The sequence below is a fragment of the Lonchura striata genome, chromosome 32 (genome assembly GCF_046129695.1).
Source record: "Lonchura striata isolate bLonStr1 chromosome 32, bLonStr1.mat, whole genome shotgun sequence".
NCBI lineage: Eukaryota > Metazoa > Chordata > Aves > Passeriformes > Estrildidae > Lonchura > Lonchura striata.
Window position 1 is genome coordinate 330,090 of NC_134634.1, and position 16,424 is coordinate 346,513.

The 16,424-nt window shown below is 64.1% G+C and overlaps 2 protein-coding genes across 2 annotated transcripts; both read left to right on the forward strand.

The window, feature by feature from the left end:
- Positions 1 to 1,284: 1,284 nt before the first annotated feature.
- Positions 1,285 to 11,923, forward strand: ADD2 (adducin 2). Its single transcript, XM_077789233.1, has 14 exons — positions 1,285 to 1,467; positions 2,513 to 2,651; positions 3,088 to 3,239; positions 3,713 to 3,793; positions 3,864 to 4,013; positions 4,473 to 4,616; positions 4,680 to 4,778; positions 5,592 to 5,771; positions 6,659 to 6,916; positions 7,705 to 7,824; positions 7,902 to 7,991; positions 8,529 to 8,679; positions 8,759 to 8,842; positions 9,700 to 11,923. The coding sequence occupies exons 1-14, from the start codon at positions 1,300 to 1,302 to the stop codon at positions 9,996 to 9,998; spliced, it is 2,115 nt and encodes a 704-aa protein (XP_077645359.1). The 5' UTR covers positions 1,285 to 1,299; the 3' UTR covers positions 9,999 to 11,923.
- Positions 11,924 to 12,915: 992 nt separating this feature from the next.
- On the forward strand, positions 12,916 to 15,571 carry SNRNP27 (small nuclear ribonucleoprotein U4/U6.U5 subunit 27). The gene is made up of 6 exons (XM_021545387.3): positions 12,916 to 13,021; positions 13,650 to 13,770; positions 14,346 to 14,455; positions 14,583 to 14,662; positions 14,745 to 14,809; positions 15,276 to 15,571. The coding sequence occupies exons 1-6, from the start codon at positions 12,985 to 12,987 to the stop codon at positions 15,328 to 15,330; spliced, it is 468 nt and encodes a 155-aa protein (XP_021401062.1). The 5' UTR covers positions 12,916 to 12,984; the 3' UTR covers positions 15,331 to 15,571.
- The last annotated feature ends 853 nt before the right edge of the window (positions 15,572 to 16,424 follow it).

Sequence of the window (16,424 nt, forward strand, 5' to 3'; positions counted from 1 at the left end):
CCTTCATCCCCCGGTGGTACCCGAGCGCATCCCTCCCGCCGCGGCCGCCGCGGGCTGGGGGCGATGCTGCGGCCCCCCCGCTCCAGCCCGCTTCTCATCCCGGTTCCCAGCCCGTTCCCAGCCCCGATCCCAGCTCGTTCCCAGCCCGGTTTCCAGCCCGCTTTTCGCTCCCCCCCCTCCCCGCCCTGCGGCTGCCGCAGCGGCGCTGGGCGCGGCGCGGGCGGAGGCGGGGGGGGATGCTGGGAGGGGGAACCGGGGCGGGGGTCCCGGCCCAGCCCCCCAGAGCCCCCCCGGCCTCCTCCGGGGGCTGCTCGGGCCCCGCGCCCCGGGGTCAGCCGGGATTTATCCCGGCCTGGGCGAGACAGGTGCGCTCCGAGCACCGAAATCTGGGGGTTCCCTTCTGCCCCGAGCCGGGGGGAATGGGGGGCACCCCCGGGTTTGGGGGAGCAGCCCCGCCCTGGGTTTTGGGGGGCCCTTGGCAGCAGCATCCCCAGAGCGCCCGGGGGTGGTGACCTGGGGGAGCGGGGAGGGTTCTTTTGGGGGTCTCTGGGGCCCTTTTGGGGTCCGTGGGCCGGGAAGCGCCCCCGCGTGTGGCGGCAGAGTGGCGCCGAGCCCCCCCATAGTGGGTGACCCCAGTTCGGGCCTGGGGTCGTAGGGGAGCGCCCATGGGTGCCCAGAGCTGTGCCCGTTCTCAGCGCCCATGGGTGCCCTGTGCCCGTTCTCAGCGCCCATGGGTGCCCTGCCCTGTGCCCGTTCCCAGCTCCCATGGGTGCCTTGTGCCCGTTCCCAGCGCCCATGGGTGCCTTGTGCCCGTTCCCAGCTCCCATGGGTGCCCTGTGCCCGTTCCCAGCTCCATCCCTGCCCTATGCCCGTTCCCAGCTCCATCCCTGCCCTGTGCCCGTTCTCAGCGCCCATGGGTGCCCTGCCCTGTGCCCGTTCTCAGCGCCCATGGGTGCCCTGTGCCCGTTCCCAGCTCCATCCCTGCCCTGTGCCCGTTCTCAGCTCCCATGGGTGCCCTGTGCCCGTTCTCAGCGCCCATGGGTGCCCTGTGCCCGTTCCCAGCTCCATCCCTGCCCTGTGCCCGCTCTCGGCTGTGACGGGCTGTCGCCCAGCCCGGGCAGTGTCCCCTCCGCGGTGTCCCCGCGCTGTCCCCTCGCCCCGGGCAGGGCGTGTCCCCGCCGCCCTTATCTGCCGGCCGCAGCCGCTCCGTGTTTTCGGTGCTTTCTCCCCAATCTGTACCCGGGGGCGGCGGCGCTGACGCCGCGTGTCCCCGGTGTCCCGGTGCCCCGCGCCGCCAGGATGAGCACGGCCGCCAGCCCCGAGCCCCTGCCCGAGCCCCCCGGGCCGCGCTGCGCCCCCCCGGAGGAGCCCGAGCTGCTGCGGGCGCGGAGCGGGGCCGGGGACCTGCGCCAGGACTTCAACCTCATGGAGCAGAAGAAGCGGGTGACAATGATCCTGCAGAGCCCGGTGAGCCCCGGGCCGTGCTGGGGCTGGCCCCGGCCCCGTCCCTGCTGTCCCCAACCCCGTCCCTGCTGTCCCCAACCCGATCCCGTGTGTGCCAACCCCGTCCCTGCTGTCCCCAACCCAATCCCTGCTGTCCCCAGCCCCGTCCCTGCTGTCCCCAGCCCCGTCCCTGCTGTCCCCAACCTGGTCCCGTGTGTGCCAACCCCGTCCCTGCTGTCCCCAACCCTGTCCCATCAGTGCTAACCCCGTCCCTGCTGTCCCCAACCCGATCCCGTGTGTGCCAACCCCGTCCCTGCTGTCCCCAACCCCATCCCTGCTGTCCCCAGCCCCGTCCCTGCTGTCCCCAACCCTGTCCCGTGTGTGCCAACCCCATCCCTGCTGTCCCCAACCTGATCCCGTCTGTCCCCAACCCTGTCCCATCAGTGCCAACCCCGTCCTTCGTGTCCCCAAACCCCGTCCTTCGTGTCCCCAAACCCCATCCTTCGTGTCCCCAGCCTCTTCCTGCACGTCCCCCACCCCTCCTGGCCCAAATCCCATCCCTGTCGCCAACCACTTCTTGTCCCTGGCCCCATCCTTGGTTGTCGCCGCCCCATCCCTGCTGTCCCCAAGATGTCACCACGTGGTGGTGCGTGTCCCCACCTGGCAGTGCCAGTGCCACCGCGGTGCTGCTGTCACTGAGCTGCCAGCGCCACTGCTGCCACTGTGCCAGCGGTGTCACCGACACCAGGATGGCAATGCCACCATCACCACCGTGGCACCGAGCTGGCAGTGTTAGTGCCACCATCACTGTGTCACCGAGCTGGCCATGCCACCATCACCACTGTGGCACCGAGCTGGCAGTGCTGCTGCCACCAAGTCAGCAGTGCCACCACCACCGTGTCACCGAGCTGGTGATGTCACTATCACTGTGTGACCAAGCTGGCGGTGCCACCAGAGCCATGGTGTCCCCCACACCAACCTGCCAGTGCCACCAAGCCACGGCGCTGCCCCTGCCCCGATGTCCCCAGCGGTGCCACCCGGCCCGTTGTCACCTGTCCCCGTGCCGCAGTCCTTCCGGGAGGAGCTGGAGAGCCTGATCCAGGAGCAGATGAAGAAGGGGAACAACTCGTCGCACGTGTGGGCGCTGCGGCAGATCGCCGACTTCATGGCCACCACGTCCCCCGCTGCCCTGCCCACCTCCCCCATGGGTACGTGGGGCTCCGTGGGGACGAGGGGTGGTGTGGGAAAACCCCAAATCCTTGGGGGACGCCAAATCTTTGCAACCTTGGAACCTCCAAATCTCACAAAAACCTTCAGGGGCCTCAAATGCTTTGGAACCACCCAACCTTTGGGACCTTGAGGACCCCAGAAACCTTTGGGGTCAGCAAACCTTTGAGACCACCAAATTTTGGGATCTTGGGGGGACTCCCAAACCTTTGGAACCAACTCTTGGGGTGCCACCAAACCCCTGGGATCCCCCAAACCCTTTGAGGCCCACCAAATCTTTGGGGTCATCAAACCTGGGGAACCACCAAACCTTTGATGCCCGGGGACCACCAAACCTTGCCAGCCACCAAACCCATCCCCACAACCCTCTGCCCCCGCTGAGCCCCCCCGTGGTTTTGGGGGGTCCTTGATCCCCAGGGCTGGCGTCGGTCACCCCCATCAATGACCTGCACGGGACCGAGGGGCCGGCACTGGCCAAGGGCGAGCGGCTGATGCGCTGCAAGGTGGGCAGCATCCACCGGCTGCTGGACCTGTACGGCTGGGCACAACTGGGACACGCCGCCGTGACCGTGAGCACCCCAAAATAGGGGGGTTTGGGGGTGTTTGGAGGGGATTTGGGGTTGTTTTGGCTGTTCAGGGGGTTTTGGTGCCTGCTGGACTGGTACAAGCTCAGCACAACAGGGACATGCTGCTGTCACTGAGACAAAATGTCACCGACCCAGAAAAACAGGGGGCCTGGGGTTCTCTGGTGGGATTTTGGGGGTTGGTGGATTTTGGAAGGTTGGGAGCTGATGGGTTCCTAGAGGGATGTCGGTGATTTGGGTTTTGGACATTTGAGGTGTACTAGGATTTTGAGGGTTTGTGGGTAATTTTGGGGGGCAGTTTGTGGGGTTTTGGGGTTGTTGTTGGGTTGGTTTGGGGGCAGTTTTGGAAGTGTTTTAATGGTTTAGGGGCCATCAGAGAGGTGTGGAGCTTTCTCAGGGGTGTTAATTTGGGTTTTTTTTTGGGGCTGCTTCTCACCCCACCCCGTTCCCCGTGGCAGCTGCGGGTCAGCAAGGAGCAGGAGCACTTCTTGGTGGCCCCGCAGGGGCTGGCGTGCAGCGAGGTGACAGCGGCCAGCCTGGTGAGCCCCCGCATCCCTCCCCGGGGCTGCCTGGGGCGGGAGCAGCCCCTGAGCCCCCCGTGCCCCCCAGGTGAAGGTGAACGTGCTGGGGGCCGTGGTGGAGCAGGGCAGCACCGGCTTCGCCCCCGACGCGCGCAGCTTCAGCCTGCACGCCGCCATCTACGCGGCGCGCCCCGACATCCGCTGCATCGTGCGGCTGCACACCCCGGCCGCGGCCGCCGTAGGCTGGGAACGGGCTGGGGGCACCGGGACAGGGGCCTGGGGCTTGGGAGTTAGGGGAATGTGGGGGCTTTTGGGGGAAGTTGGGTTTGGGGGGGTTTGGGAGGGTGGAAAGGTGTTTGGAGTGATTTGGGGGGCTTGGGAGCTAGGGGAATGTGGGAGAGCTTGGGTTTGGGGGGATTTGGGAGGGTGGAAAGGTGTTTGAAGGAATTTGGGGTTTGGGTGGAGGATGGGTTTGGGAGGGATTGGGGGGTTTGGAGGCTTTTGAGGGGAATGTGGAGGCTTTTGGGGGAGGTTGGGTTTGGGAAGAGTTGGGAAGTTTTGGAAGGGATGGGGTTTTTTGGGGGGCTGTTGGTGGGGTTTTTTGGGGGGGCTGTTGGTGGTTTTTTGTGGCTGCTGGTGTTTTTGGAGGGGTGTTTGGGGTTCCTTGGCCCCCTGCCCTCTTGCCCCCCGTGCCCAGGTGTCGGCCATGCGCTGCGGGCTCCTGCCCATCTCCCGCGCCGCTCTCCTCCTGGGCGACGTCGCCTACTTTGACTTCCGCGGGGAGGTGGAGGACGAGGCCGACCGCGTGGAGCTCCAGAAGTGCCTCGGGCCCACCTGCAAGGTGAGGGGACACCTGGGGGGCGCGGGGGTCGCCCCGCCGTGCCCCGCTGACATCCCGCCGCAGATCCTGGTGCTGCGGAACCACGGCGTGCTGGCGCTGGGCGACACGGCCGAGGAGGCTTTTTACAGCATCTTCCACCTGCAGGCGGCCTGCGAGGTGCAGGTGAGCGCGGGGCTGCGGTGGGAGCGGGCAGCGAGCTGGGCCGGGGCTCTGCAGCCAGCCCAGAGACCGTGCCCCGAGCTGTGCCAGTCTCAGCTCAGCCAGGGTGCCCCAGGCAGTGAGCTGTGCCAGCTCTGTGCCACTCACTGCCAGCTCTGTGCTCTGAGCTGTGCCAGCTCTGTGCCCCTCATTGCCATCCCCACGCCCTGAGCCGTGCCAGCTCTGTGCCCCTCGTTTCCATCCCTGTGCCAGCTCTGTGCCCCTCGTTTCCATCCCTGTGCCAGCTCTGTGCCCCTCGTTTCCATCCCTGTGCCAGCTCTCATCCTCTCATTGCCATCCCTGTGCCAGCTCTGTGCCCCTCGTTTCCATCCCTGTGCCAGCTCTGTGCCCCACATTGCCATCCCTGTGCCAGCTCTGTGCCCCTCATTGCCATCCCTGTGCCAGCTCTGTGCCCCTCATTTCCATCCCCACACCCTGAGCCATGCCAGCTCTGTGCCCCTCGTTTCCATCCCTGTGCCAGCTCTGTGCCCCTCATTTCCATCCCCACGCCCTGAGCCATGCCAGCTCTGTGCCCCTCATTTCCATCCCCACGCCCTGAGCCATGCCAGCTCTGTGCCCCTCGTTTCCATCCCTGTGCCAGCTCTGTGCCCCTCATTTCCATCCCCATGCCCTGAGCTGTGCCAGCTCTGTGCCCCTCATTGCCCACGCCCTGGGCTGTGCCAGCCCTGTGCCCGTTCCTCCCCGCTGTGTGGGCTCCGGGGGTGGCTGCGGGGCGGTCCCGGTGTCCCGGTGTGCCAGCGGTGCCGGTGCCCGCAGGTGTCAGCGCTGGCGAGCGCGGGCGGCGCGGAGAACCTGATCGTGCTGGAGCGGGCGCAGCAGCGCGGGCCCCACGGGCCGGGCGCCGTGCGCCGCGCCGGCACCACCTTCGGGCCCCTGCACAAGAGCCGCCTGGGCGAGCACGAGTTCGAGGCACTCATGAGGATGCTGGACAACCTGGTGAGCGCCACAACCACCCGAGCAGCCCAAAAACGGGCTGTGACAGCAGAGAGAGCTCCGTTCCTTCCTGCAGGAGAGGCCCCTGTTTTATTCACATATTTATAGGAAATATCAGAAAACCCAAGCTGCCCCAAAACGGGCTGTGACAGCAGAGAGAGCTCTGTTCCTTCCTGCAGGAGAGGCCCCTGTTTTATTCACATATTAATAGGAAATATCAGAAAACCCTCCCAAGCCACCCCAAAACGGGCTGTGACAAAGCAGAGAGAGCTCCATTCCTTCCTGCAGGAGAGGCCCCTTTCTTTATTCACATATTTATAGGAGCTATCAGAAAACCCTCCCGAGCCACCCCAAAAAGGGCTGTGATAAAGTAGAGAGAGCTCCATTTCTTCCTGTAGGGAAGGCCCCTTTCTTTATTCACATATTTATAGGAGCTATCAGAAAACCCTCCCGAGCCACCCCAAAAAGGGCTGTGATAAAGCAGAAAGAACTCCATTTCTTCCTGCAGGGAAGGCCCCTGCTTTATTCACATATTTATAGGAAATATCAGAATGCACTGGGTTAAACCTAATTGGTCAGCAGTGCAGCGAAGCCCAGCTCAGTGTTTGGCAAGGGCTGTTGAACGTCATCAAATTTTCTCTTTCTAGAGATGTTTACATACCTTGTTCACTGAGCCCCATGGACAAGACCTATAATTCATACAAGTGCAAAAGGTTCTTTCACTAAAATAGGTTATTAAACAGCGCTGGCTGTTTTCGTATCCCTCTAATTCTTCTTTACGGGAATTTATGAATCTTTGCTTTTCCAATATCTCTCCCTGTGTGCGACAAAGCCCCAGCCAAGGCCTCGGTTTACCCCGCGTGCCTGACTCCCCTCTCCGTGTGTTGCAGGGCTACCGCACGGGCTACACGTACCGCTACCCCTTCGTGCAGGAGAAGAGCAAGCCCAAGAGCGACGTGCTGATCCCCGCCACCGTGACGGCCTTCGTGTTCGAGGAGGAGCCCGCCGGGACCCCCGCCCTGCGCCAGCACGCCCAGAAGCAGCAGAAGGAGAAGACGAGGTGGCTCAACACCCCCAACACCTACACCAGGGTCAGCCTGGCCGAGGAGGCGCAGGGCAGCGCCGGCGCCCAGAGGACAAAGACCACGGTGAGGGGCAGCGGGGCTTGGGCATCGGCGGCCGGGCAGCTGGAGGGGGTCCTGGTTGTGGATCCCCATAAAATCGGGGGTGTGGGGAGGCCCAGGCACCACCTGCTTCCTGTAATGATGATTATTTTGGGATCCCACCATCCCATTCTCATGGGGGTGAGTGGTGTTGGCTTTATCGGGGTCTTCCCTCTGTGCAAGATGCATTTATTGGGGTCTCCTCATTTATTGGGGTTTCCACTTTATTATCAGGGTCTCTACGTAAGTCTCCTCTCTAGACAAGATGTGTTGTTTGGGCTCTCCCCACATTCATCAGGGTCTCCCCTCTACATAAAATGCTTTTATTTGGATCTCTCTTCTACACAAGACCTATTTATAAGGGTCTCCCCTCTATTATTGGGGTCTCTCCCTGTGCAAGATGCATTTATTGGGGTCTTTCCTCCATGTAACACCTGTTTATCAAGGTCTCCCCTCCACACAAGTTGCTTTTTTTGGGGTCTTCCTCTATCATTGGGCTCCTCCTTCTATGTATGATGCATTTAGTCAGGTCTTCCTTCTATGCAGGGAGTGTTTATTGGGGTCTTCCCTCTGTACAAAGACAGAATAAAGAAAATGTCAGACCAGCTGCTAACAGATAAATAAATAAATAACCAGGAGTAATCATCCCACCTGTGGGTTCTGATGTGCAGCGCTAGCCTGGCTGTAACTTTCCTTGTACAAGTTGCATTTGTGGGGGTCCCCTTTCTATCCCGGGGGTCTCCTGAATCCCAAAACCCCTTCTGGCTCTGCAGTGGCTGCGGGCAGACGAGGTGGAGAAGGGCAGCAGCGGGACCCCCATCCGCATCGAGAACCCCAACCAGTTCGTGCCGCTCTACACGGACCCGCAGGAGGTGCTGGAGATGCGCAACAAGGTGGGCTGGGCACAGGGGGGGCTCGGGGGGCTTCGTCCTGTCCTCGCGGGGGGACTGAGCCCCGTCCTCCCCCACAGATCCGCGAGCAAAACCGCCAGGACGTGAAGTCAGCCGGGCCCCAGTCGCAGCTGCTGGCCAGCGTCATCGCCGAGAGCAGCCGCAGCCCCGTATGGCCCCCGTGTCACCCTGTGTCACCCATGTCACCCTGTGTCTCCTGCCCTGGGACAGACACCCCGTGTCCCCGGTGTCCCCAGCCCTGGGACAGACACCCTGTGTCACCCCATGTCCCCACCCCCGTGTCCCCACTGTCCCCAGACCAATGTCAGCCCGTGTCACCTCTTGTCCCAGGCCACACGTGCCCAGCCCCAGGTGCCCCTGCCCAGAGCACCCAGCCCGTCCCTGGTTCCCCAGCACTGCACAGGTGACACCAGGCAGGCAGGGACACTGCCCCGAGGGCAGAGGGGACAGTGCTGGGGTGGGGACACTGCCTGGGGTGGGGACACTGCTCCAATGGGACTGACACTGCTTGGGGTGAGGCTGGGGACACAGTTCCAGAAGGGGTGACACCGCTCTGGAGGGGTGACATCTCCCCATGAGGGGGTTGATACTGCTCTGGGGGGTGACATCTCTCTGGGGTAGGTGACACTGCCCGGGGGGGTGACATCTCTCTGGGGTAGGTGACACCACTCCTGGGTCTGTTTCAGTCCACCGAGAGCCACCTGGGGGATGCAGAGGCCAAGGAGGGTGGGGAAGAGGCTCCCCCGGAGCCGGAGCCCCCCAACCCCTTCAGCCAGCTCACGGACCAGGAGCTGGAGGAGTACAAGCAGGAGGTGGAGAGGAAGAAGCGCCTGCAGGGTAGGAGAGACCCCCAAAACCCCCGGAGAGCCCCGGCTGGTGCCGAGGGCACCCGGGGCCAGCGCGTCTCTCTGCGCAGGCGAGAAGGACGCGGCAGCAGAGGAGAGTGGGGCTCCCCCCCCAGAGCCGCCCCCTCCGGAGCCCCCGGCGCAGCCCACGGAGGGTGAGTGGGGGGACGAGCACCCCAAAATGAGGGCTGGGGTCCCAGTGAGCAGCAGGACTGGGGGGACGAGGGCGGCTGTGGCCAAACCGTGCTGAGATGCAGCTCGCTGTCACCTCGTGTCACCTCGTGCTGTCACCCTGCTCCAGAGGGGCTGGGGACGGACGGGGATCGTGGCAGGAGGACGTGAACGTCTGCCGGTGGCTTTGCAGGGTGCAGGGGACACCCCTGTGGGGTGCAGGGGACACCCTGTGCCCACCTTTGTGGGGTGCAGGGGACACCCTGTGAGGTGCAGGGGACACCCTGTGCCCCCAGTCCCCACGCTCGGCGGGTGCGCCGTTCCCACTGTTCCGACCTGCGGCGGGTGCCGGGGCGCGGCTCGGGGGCTGCTGGCTCTGCCATGGTGTCTCGTGGTGTCCGTCCGTCTGTCTGTCTGTCTCCACAACGTCTCCTTTCTCTTTCCTCCCCGTGTGCCTGTCACCCAAGGAGTTACCCCTGAATCCCTGGCGCCGTAGTAAGTACGGAGAGGCCACCCCGGACGAGGGACACGGGCTCGGGGGGATCTTCGGTCTCCAAATCCCTTAGGAAATCCCCTGGGGAATCCCTCCTTGTTGTTGCTCCCCGCTTCTCCTGCTGCCTCTTCCCGGCTCTCCATCCCACATCGCTTGTCCCGCAGGGAGGGGGTGGCTCCGGGGGCTCGGGGAAGCGGTGCCTGTGGCAGGACAGGATCAAATCCCAACGCTCTCCGCTCGTGGAGGACAATCCTGCTCCTGCCCAGGCCCCACTGGACATTTAGGGGGATTTTCAACCCCCCCACAACACCGTGCTGCTGCCCCAATTCCCTGTTCCCTCTCCCCAAGGTGATAAGAAGGGCGATGGTGGCCAAGCCCCCCCTGATTCCACTGCCAAGAAGGAGCCACCAGCGGTGGTGAACGGGAAGGAGGAAGAGCAAAGCACTGAGGAAAACCTTGGGAAAGGGGGCACAGACCGGACAACCACCAACGCTGACCAGGATGCCCCCAAGGAGAAGGAGACAGTGACCAGCAACCCCGTGTCCCCCGACGGTTCACCTTCCAAATCGCCCTCCAAAAAGAAGAAGAAATTCCGGACCCCATCTTTCCTGAAAAAAGGCAAAAAGAAGGAGAAGATCGAATCCTGAGTGTCCCGAGGCCGGGCGCGTGGGATCCCCGGATCTCAGGAGCCCGAGGCGTGGCCCCAGCCCCCGGCACCCGGCCGGGCCCCACGAGCCACCTCGTCCCCCTCGTCCCCGTCTCTGGGGCGGCCACCGAGCTCGGGGCGACTGGTCCCCGTCTGGGGAACTCCCGCTGCACCTCCCTCCCCCTCTCCCTCCTGGGCTCCAGCCCCTTCCCACCGCAGGCCAAGGGTTGAATTTCCTCCACCAGAGCCCAGATCTGCTCGATTTGAGGAAGAAAAGGGTGTTTCGTGGTTGTTTTCTTCACCTTCTGTTTCAAGCTCTGCTGGAATGGCGCTGGCTTCATCCCCAGGGAAAACTGTCCATGGCTTTGCCAGGAGAACGGGGCCGAGCTGAAGGCAGGGATCACTGGTCCTGAAGGAGGAGCTGAGGTTTTTCCTCCCTGGATTGCAATCTTCCCCTCCTTGGGCTCAAGAACCGCTTCATCCCCTTCTCCTGGTACCCCCAGCCCGTGTTTTCCCCACCCAAGGAAGAGCAGCAGGATTTCCCACCGCTGGAAAAGCCCCCACCTCACTGCACGACCCACACCTGGGAAAACAGGGAAAAAAAAACCTCCGGGAATTGTCTGTGTTATTTAAAACTGAGCAAAACTCACTCACCAAGTGCTACTTCGGGATGAACACACGCTGCCAGTTCCCGCCGGCCACGCTGGCCCCTGCTTTTCCCAGCTCTGGATTCCCAGCACAGCTTCCATCCCTCCGGCGTTCCCCTCCCTCCCAGCACTGCAACCTCCTGGCCACCCCTCCCCGGGAAGAGCCCCAGCCACGGCCGTGCTCCCCACAGCCCTTCCAGCGCTGGGATTTGGGGATAAATCACCGGGATCAGCCCCACGTGCTCCCCCCGTTTCCTGGGGTGCTCGCCCTGAGCCTTCCTGCCCCCGTGGGGCCCTGCCCAGGAGGGGTCTGGAATGCCCTAGAACGCTTTTTTGGGGTTCCCCCGCCCCAGCAGGGTTTCCCCACGTGCCACCGCTGTGGTTTCAAATCTTTTCGCAGCTCCTGGGGGTTGGAACCCCTCTGGAAGAGCAGGAATCCCATGGACTGGGGGATGCAGGAAACAGCAGAGAGCCCAGGCAGGGGTCTTGCCAGAGCCTGGATTTTGGGAAGAGCCTTTGCCCTGCCCAGTGTCCCCCCAGAGGTCCCCACCCCACTCCTGCAGGATGGGGGGCACCGAGGGGACTCTGAGCCCCTAAACCCTGTCACGGGGGGGCTGTTCCTCACTGCCACTGACTTTAAGGCTCTTTGAGGCCATTTTTGCCCCTGGGCCTGTTCCCCCTGGGTGACCCTGGGCAGCAGTGTCACCTCCCTGGGGTGGCACTGTCACACCTGGGGGAATTCCTGAATGACAGCACTGCCACACCCCCAGCCCCACCCGGGGGCTCCCCCAGGGGTTTTGTCCCCAAGGGTCTGTCCCCAGGGCCTTTGTCACCCCTTTTGTCCCCAAGGGTCTGTCCCTTTGTCACCCCTTTTCCCAAAGGCCTCTGGCTTTGTAGGGGACCCCGGGACTGAGCTTCCCCTCTAGGAAAGGGATGAAGGCTCCAGTGCCAGCATCATCACCACGCTGGAGGGCACCAGAGCCAAGACCCCATCCCTGGACCAGCCCTGGCCTCATTCCCCCTCCCCTCGCTCCAGCAAGGCCCGGGCTGGGGGCAAACCCTGATCTGATTTTCCTCCTCCATGGAAAACAGAGGCTGATCCCACCCTGGCAGCGGGGAAGGGCGAGTCCAGCCGGGCTCGGCACCTCTCCTCCAGCCCCGGTGTTGAGCCTGGAACGGCACCGGGAGGAGGCCGGGGTGTGGCACGGTCCCCGCGAGTGACAATCGCGGCCGGGAGCGCGTGGAACGCCGCTGTAAATAATAAACCCCGTGTTTGGCACCCGGCAGCGCCTGGAGGCTGAGGGGTGAGGGATGGGATGGGGATGGAGGTGGGAATGGAATGGGGACTGGGATTCGAATGGGGATGGGATGGAATGAGGATTGGGATTCGGATGGGGCTGGGAATGGGAAGGGGATGATGGGGGTGGGACAGGATCGAGGTGGGAATGGAATGGGGGTTGGGACTGGAATGGGAAGGGGATGATGGGGGTGGGATAGGGTGGAGGTGGGAATGGAATGGGGATTGGGATTTGAATGGGAAGGGGATGATGGGGTGGGACAGGATCGAGGTGGGAATGGAATGGGGATTGGGACTGGAATGGGAAGGGGATGATGGGGTGGGACAGGATCGAGGTGGGAATGGAATGGGGGTTGGTATTTGAATGGGAAGGGGATGATGGGGTGGGACAGGATCGAGGTGGGAATGGAATGGAGGTTGGGACTGGAATGGGAAGGGGATGATGAGGTGGGACAGGATCGAGGTGGGAATGGAATGGGGGTTGGGATTTATATGGGAAGGGGATGGTGGGGTGGGACAGGGACGGGCTCAGGGTCAGGACGGTGCCGTGGCTCAGGAACGGGACTCCCCCATTCGGAGCCCTCACGGGAACGTCCCGGAGCCGCGGGCACCGGCTGTGCCGGACACCGGGACGGTTCCAGCAGCTTCCCGAGACCCCTCGGGACCCCCCGGCTACCGAACCCAGGCACGGCCCGGCACGTTTGGGGCTCCGGCCGGCACCGAGCCGCGCCCGCCGCTTGAACGCGGGGACCCGAACCGGGAAAGCGGCGCGGGGCCGGGAACGGGAAGAAAAGAGACCGAAAAGGACCGGACCGGGCCGGGCTGCGGGCGCCGGTGGCGGCCCCGCCTTCCTCCTTCTCTCCCTCCCTCCCTCCCCTTCCGTCCCTCCTCTTCCTCCCGGCCTGGGCGCGCTCTCGGGGCGAGCGGCGGGACCGGGCCGATGCGGCGCTGAGCGAACCCGGGCCGGTCCCTCGGTGCCGGTCCCGGTGCCGGTGCCGGTGCCGGCCCCGCCGCGGGAGCAGCAGCGGGGCTGAGCGGCGGCCATGGGCCGCAGCCGCTCCCGGTCACCGCCGCGGCGGGGTGAGGGGGACCGGGGACACCGGGGGACCGGGGACACCGGGGGACCGGGGACACCGGGGGACCGGGGACACCGGGGGGACCGGGGGAGCTCAGCGGGACAGGGCGGGGGCCACTGAGACCCTCCAGGGCGGGCAGCCCCCGGTTCTGTGAGAGCACAGAGAGAGTGGGTCCTTCATCCTCCTCTTCTTCCTCCTCATTCTGTTTTCCTTCTCCTCCGCTTTCTTCTCTTCCTCCTCTCCTTTTCCTCTTTCCCCCCCTCCCCATCCTTATCTTCCCCTCTTCTTCGTCTCCTCCTCCTCTCCTCCTCTTCCTCTCCTTCTCCTCCTCCTCTCCTTCTCCTCCTCTCCTCTCCTCCTGCCACCCCTCTCCACCTTGCTCAGGTTTTTGGGTTCATCACCCCCTCCTGGCTGAGCCCCCCGGGTGATTTCCCCCTGGGTGGTTCCCCCCAGCTCCACCGGAGATTTTTCCTGCTGCTCCTTCCCCATCTCCTGGGGGTGCCCAGAGGGGTCGGTGAGCCCAGAGCTGTCCCGGAGGGGTGGGAAGGGCTGTCCCGGGGCTTTCTGTGGGGTTTTCTGTGGGATTTCCTGGGGAAGCGGGAGGGAGCAGCAGCTGACCCTTCCCCGGGCAGAGCGCCGGCGCTCGCGTTCCACGTCCCGGGACAGGGACAGGCGGCGGCGGGAGCGATCCCGGTCCCGGGACAGGGACAGGAGGAGGAGCCGGTCCCGCTCCCCGCACCGGAGACGATCCAGGTGAGGGCAGGGACCGTGGAGGTGAGGGTGGGACTGTCCAGGTGAGGGTGGGGACATCCCGGTGATGGCAGGGACACCACCGTGGGGTGGGGACAGCTAGGTGAGGGCACCCTGGGTGACTTGGGGACAGCAGGAGCTCCAGGCCGGGATTCCAGGTGGGAATTGCAGCCCCAGCTCCCCTGGGATTCTAGGTGGGAATTGCAGCCCCATTTCCTCTGGAGTTCCAGGGGGTTCCAGGTGGCAATTGCAGCCCCAGCTGCCCTGGGATTCCAGGGGGTTCCAGGTGGCAATTGCAGCCCCAGCTGCCCTGGGATTCCAGGGGGTTCCAGGTGGGAATGGCAGCCCCAGCTGCCCTGAGATTCCAGGGGGGAATTGCAGCCCCAACTGCCCTGGAGTTCCAGGGGGTTCCAGGTGGGAATGGCAGCCCCAGCTCCCCTGGGATTCCAGAGGGATCCAGCTGGGAATGGCAGCCCCAGCTCCCCTGGGATTCCAGGTGGGAATGGCAGCTCCAGCTCCCCTGGGATTCCAGGGGGATCCAGCTGGGAATGGCAGCCCCAGCTCGTGTGCCCCAGCAGGTCCCCACGCCGGCACCGCTCCAGCTCCTCGTCGCCAGCACGGCCCAAGGAGCGCCGGGATGAGGAGAAGAAGGAGCTCAAGGACTCCAAGAAGGAGCGGCAGATCACAGGTGAGGGGGGATTTTCCTCCTGGAGCACCCCCAGGTGCCCTGCGGGGCCAGGACCAGCCCAGGGCCACCCGGATTTTTGGGAATTCCAACATCTGTGCTTGCTCAGTCCCCTGTTTTCTTCCCCCAGAGGAAGATTTACAGGGCAAGACAGAGGAGGAGATCGAGATGATGAAGATGATGGGTTTTGCCTCCTTTGATACCACCAAGGTGAGCGCCGCTCCGGGGGCTCTGCGGTGTCAGCTGCCCTGTTTGGGGATAATCCGTGGGATTTTGGGATTTTTCTCCCCAGGGGAAGAAGGTGGACGGCGCTGCCAATGCCTACGCCATCAACGTGTCCCAGAAGAGGAAGTACAGGTGTGTCCCCTGTTGGGGTGGGAAGGGGAGTTTGGTTTGTGGGGCAGCTGTGGCCACGGTCTCACCGTGCTCCAGTGAAATCAGGGGAAAACTGCAGCTCAGTGAGGTTTAGACTCAAAAGCAGAGGTGAGAGTTCTGCAGATCCCCCTGGGAACGGGAAATGAGGGAGAAGAGCAGTGAGGAGCAGCTTAGGAACGGGTGGGATGTGCCCAGCGAGGCCTGGACAGGATCAGAGCAGCAGGAACGACACCGCTCACTGGTTTATTCCCAAAAAACACCCAGGTTGTCAATTCTGCTCCCTTTGTGACGACAACCTGGGCTCCTCTGGGGCAGCTCCTTGCTGGGAGCCTTCTTTGGTTAAATCCATGGGGAGTTGGAGGCGCTGAGCCCCGCTGCCAGCCTCCCGGGGCGGTTGTGTCCCGATTTCCCTGGACCCGGGGCTGAACCTGGCTCCATCCTCGCACAGGCAGTACATGAACAGAAAAGGAGGATTCAACAGGCCCCTGGATTTCATCGCCTGACCTGGCACACGGCTCCAGAAGGATTTCGCTTCCCTGCACTCTCCTGGCTGGCTCCCGTGCTGGATTCCAGCGGAATTCGGGTTATTCCCAACAAATCCCACAGCCAGAGCTGCCGCCAGTTTCCGTTTCCCAGATGTTTGTTGTTGTTGTTGTTTTACAACAGAGGTCAGATTCTGGCTGGGATTTTGCTGTGTTCTCCCTGGGTTTGGTTTGTTTCCCTGTTAATAAAACCCCGGATCTATTTTTTCCTTTAATTTTTATCATTCAGAGAGACAGCAGGGCCTCCAGTCCCCCTCCCAGAAATCCTTGGAAACGCCTCAGATCAGCTCAATCCCGTGTGAGCCCTGGGGTCCCAGCCCTGTGGGGGTCCCTGTCCTGGGGGGTCTGTCCCCATCCCGGGGGTCCCTGTCCGGTGGTCCCGGTCCCCATCCCGGTTCCCGGTCCCGGTCCCCATCCCGGGGTCCGTGTTTGGTGGTCCCGGTTCCCGGTCCCCGTCCCAGGGTCCCGGTCCCGGTCCCCGTCCCGGGGGTCCGTGTCCGGTGGTCCCGGTTCCCGGGTCCCATCCCGGGGGTCCGTGTCCGGTGGTCCCGGTTCCCGGTCCCCAGCCCGGGGGTCCGTGTCCGGTGGTTCCGGTTCCCGGGGTCCCGGTTCCGGGTCCCGGTCCCCATCCCGGGGGTCTGTGTCCGGTGGTCCCGGGGTCCCGGTTCCCATCCCGGGGTCCCGGTTCCCATCCCGGGGTCCCGGTTCCGGGTCCCGGTCCCCATCCCGGGGGTCCGTGTCCGGTGGTTCCGGTTCCCGGTTCCCATCCCGGGGTCCCGGTTCCCATCCCGGGGTCCCGGTTCCGGGTCCCGGTCCCGGTCCGTGCGTACGTCGCCCGACGTAGCCGAGGCCCCGCCCCCTCCCGTCCGGCCTCGCCATTGGCTGAGCGGCAGGAAGTGAGTCAGGGCAGAGCGTGCGGCCAGGGGGCGGGGCCGGCCGCGTGGGCGGGGCGCCGCAGGAGGGGCCGGGCCAATAGCAGGAGGGCGTGGCGCTCCCGTCCAATAGCAGCGAGCGGGGGGCGTGTCCTCAGGCGCGGCCACGCTTCCTCCCCGCCG

Excerpts from the sequence above, each read along its gene's own strand:
- SNRNP27 (XM_021545387.3), top strand. The coding sequence starts at position 12,985 with ATGGGCCGCAGCCGCTCCCGGTCACCGCCGCGGCGGG. Across the intron at positions 13,771-14,345 it reads CCGCACCGGAGACGATCCAG|GTCCCCACGCCGGCACCGCT; the intron begins GTGAGGGCAGGG and ends GTGCCCCAGCAG. Across the intron at positions 14,456-14,582 it reads GAAGGAGCGGCAGATCACAG|AGGAAGATTTACAGGGCAAG; the intron begins GTGAGGGGGGAT and ends TTCTTCCCCCAG.
- ADD2 (XM_077789233.1), top strand. The coding sequence starts at position 1,300 with ATGAGCACGGCCGCCAGCCCCGAGCCCCTGCCCGAGCCCCCCGGGCCG. Across the intron at positions 4,779-5,591 it reads AGGCGGCCTGCGAGGTGCAG|GTGTCAGCGCTGGCGAGCGC; the intron begins GTGAGCGCGGGG and ends CGGTGCCCGCAG. Across the intron at positions 8,680-8,758 it reads GAGGAAGAAGCGCCTGCAGG|GCGAGAAGGACGCGGCAGCA; the intron begins GTAGGAGAGACC and ends CTCTCTGCGCAG.